We start from the raw sequence: 2,165 nt of genomic DNA, 5'->3' as shown, positions 1-2,165 counted from the left end.
CGTGGGGGGCGCCGGGGGGGGAGCCCAGCCACCCCATGTCACCGGGCAGGGGACATGGCAGGGACCAGGACTTACCTGCGCTTGCGGTTCTTGTGGGTCTGAAAGAGAAAGAGACACCGAGCATCAAACCTCAGCTCATAAGGGGAGGGTCACGGGGGTCTGCACACACCCGAAGCATCGCCCCGCGCCCCGGCGGAGGCAGGGGGGTGACACGGCGAGGGTGACAGCCCCGGCAGGGCTTTACCATGAGGAAGGTGTAGTCATCCTCCTTGAGGTCAGCCTGGAGCTGGCGGGCTTCTGCGAGCAGGGCTCGGCTCTCCTCCGCCAGCTGCTTCATCTTGGCCTCAATGAGGCCGTGCTTGCGCCGCATCTCCTCCTGCAGCCGCGCCAGCAGCTCCTGCTCCTCATCCCGCAGGAACTCGTGCAGCTTCTCAAATTCCCGATGGATCTGCTCCTCCAGCCGCGCTGCTTCCGCCTGTCCCGGGTGGGGATGGCACCATGTGCCTGTCCCGGGTGGGGATGGCACCGTGTCCCTTCGGAGCCCCCAACACCCCTAAATGCTCCTCTGAGTCCCCCAACCAGCTCAGGGACCACGCTGCCCTCCCAAAATCAATGTCCCTGCTGCCACAGCAGGCACTGCCCCACAACCCTGGTCCCCAAGTCACTATCCGAGGCCTTCCTCCCCTCCCAGCGTTGCTCTCCTTGCTCAAGGATGGAGCAACCCAGGGTGGGTGCAGCGCTGCACCCCACCCCCACCTGCCTTTTTTTGGGCTTGTGCATGCACGTGCTTGCATTTGCACACATGTGCATGTGTGTGCATGCAATGTGCATGCATTTTGCACATATTTGCATGTGTGTGCACACATCCATGTGCACATATTTGCACACATGTGCATGTATTTGCATGCATGTGCACATATTTGCACGTGTGCATGCAAGCGCACATACTTGCACACATGCCCGTGCACATATTTGCACACATCTGCATGCACTTGTGTGCATGCGCACATATTTGCATGCACTTGCATGTGTGCAATGTGCATGCATTTGAATGCACATGCATATATTGGCACGTGTGCATGCATGCACACATATTTGCACACATGCATGTGTGTGCACGCATGTGCAGATATTTGCACACACATGCATGCAGATGCACATATTTGCATGTACATGCGCGTGTGTGCAAGCAATGTGCATGCATTTGCATGCATGCGCATATAGTTGCACATGTATGCATGCATGCGCACATATTTGCATGCACGCACATGTGTGAGCAGGCACTGTGTATGCATGTGCACGCACATATTTGCACACGTGTGCACACATGTGCACATATTTGCACGTACATGCAATGTGCATGTATTTGCATGCACGTGCACATGTTTGCACGCATGTGCATGCACGTGCACACATGTGCCAGGACCAGCCCCACCACCTCCGCCCCAGGAGGGCCCACGCACCTTGTTGTGTTTGGAGATGGACTCGTAGGAGGCGTGCACAGCCCCGAAATCCTTTACCTTCTCCTGCAGGGAGGTCTCCATGTTCTTCAGCTTGGCCTGCGGGGGGGACATGCCTTCAGGACCCTCGTAAGCCTACACCCAAAGTTTGCAATGCGGAAAAACAAGACCCCAAACCCAGGAGGGAGGAGGTTAAGCAGGACTCGCACTCAAGCGGCCCTTTCCCTCCTGCAGCCAAGCTCCGGGCTCAGCTCCGTGCAGGGCTGTGCAAACACGCCACCCCACAGCACCCAAGCTGCAGAGTTTTGCTCGCTGGTGAATCCTCCCCCTTGTTTTTCTGCCTTTCTGCTGCTGCACCGTCAAGTCCCTGCCTGTCCCAGCGCTGCGGGCAGGATCCCAGGGGCATCCCGCCAAAGCTTGCAAAACACCCGCTCCACGGCCACCCCGCGACATTTGAAATCTGGCTCGTTCCCAATGGGCTGAGTCAAGGCGGCTGTTTTCCTGGCTGGAAAACACAGCGGGTCCTGGCATGACGCCCGTCTCCTCCTCTTCCTCCTCCCTGCACAGCCATCCTGCCCCGTGGGGTTCAGGGCTGCCCCCCACCCCGCATCCCTCGCAGCTGGGGGAATTGTGCAATCCCCGTCCCATTCGCACGCTCCCAGCCCCCGGGCGCTGCCGCATCCTGCCCAGCCCCATGGAGGATGA

General features: G+C 58.8%; 1 protein-coding gene across 1 annotated transcript in view; it reads right to left on the bottom strand.

Moving 5' to 3' along the window:
* Positions 1 to 2,165, bottom strand: part of TRIM35 (tripartite motif containing 35) — a gene marked incomplete at both ends in the record, with an annotated part of 4,297 nt that overhangs the window by 1,476 nt on the left and 656 nt on the right. Inside the window, 3 exons of the mRNA XM_010080494.1 lie at positions 76 to 98; positions 245 to 475; positions 1,464 to 1,559. Of these exons, the coding sequence (XP_010078796.1) occupies positions 76 to 98; positions 245 to 475; positions 1,464 to 1,559 (350 nt within the window). The remainder of the gene's footprint in view (positions 1 to 75; positions 99 to 244; positions 476 to 1,463; positions 1,560 to 2,165) is intronic.

This window comes from Pterocles gutturalis, unplaced genomic scaffold (assembly GCF_000699245.1).
Source record: "Pterocles gutturalis isolate BGI_N339 unplaced genomic scaffold, ASM69924v1 scaffold20179, whole genome shotgun sequence".
Classification (NCBI taxonomy): domain Eukaryota; kingdom Metazoa; phylum Chordata; class Aves; order Pterocliformes; family Pteroclidae; genus Pterocles; species Pterocles gutturalis.
This window is presented reverse-complemented; position numbering and strand designations above follow the sequence as displayed.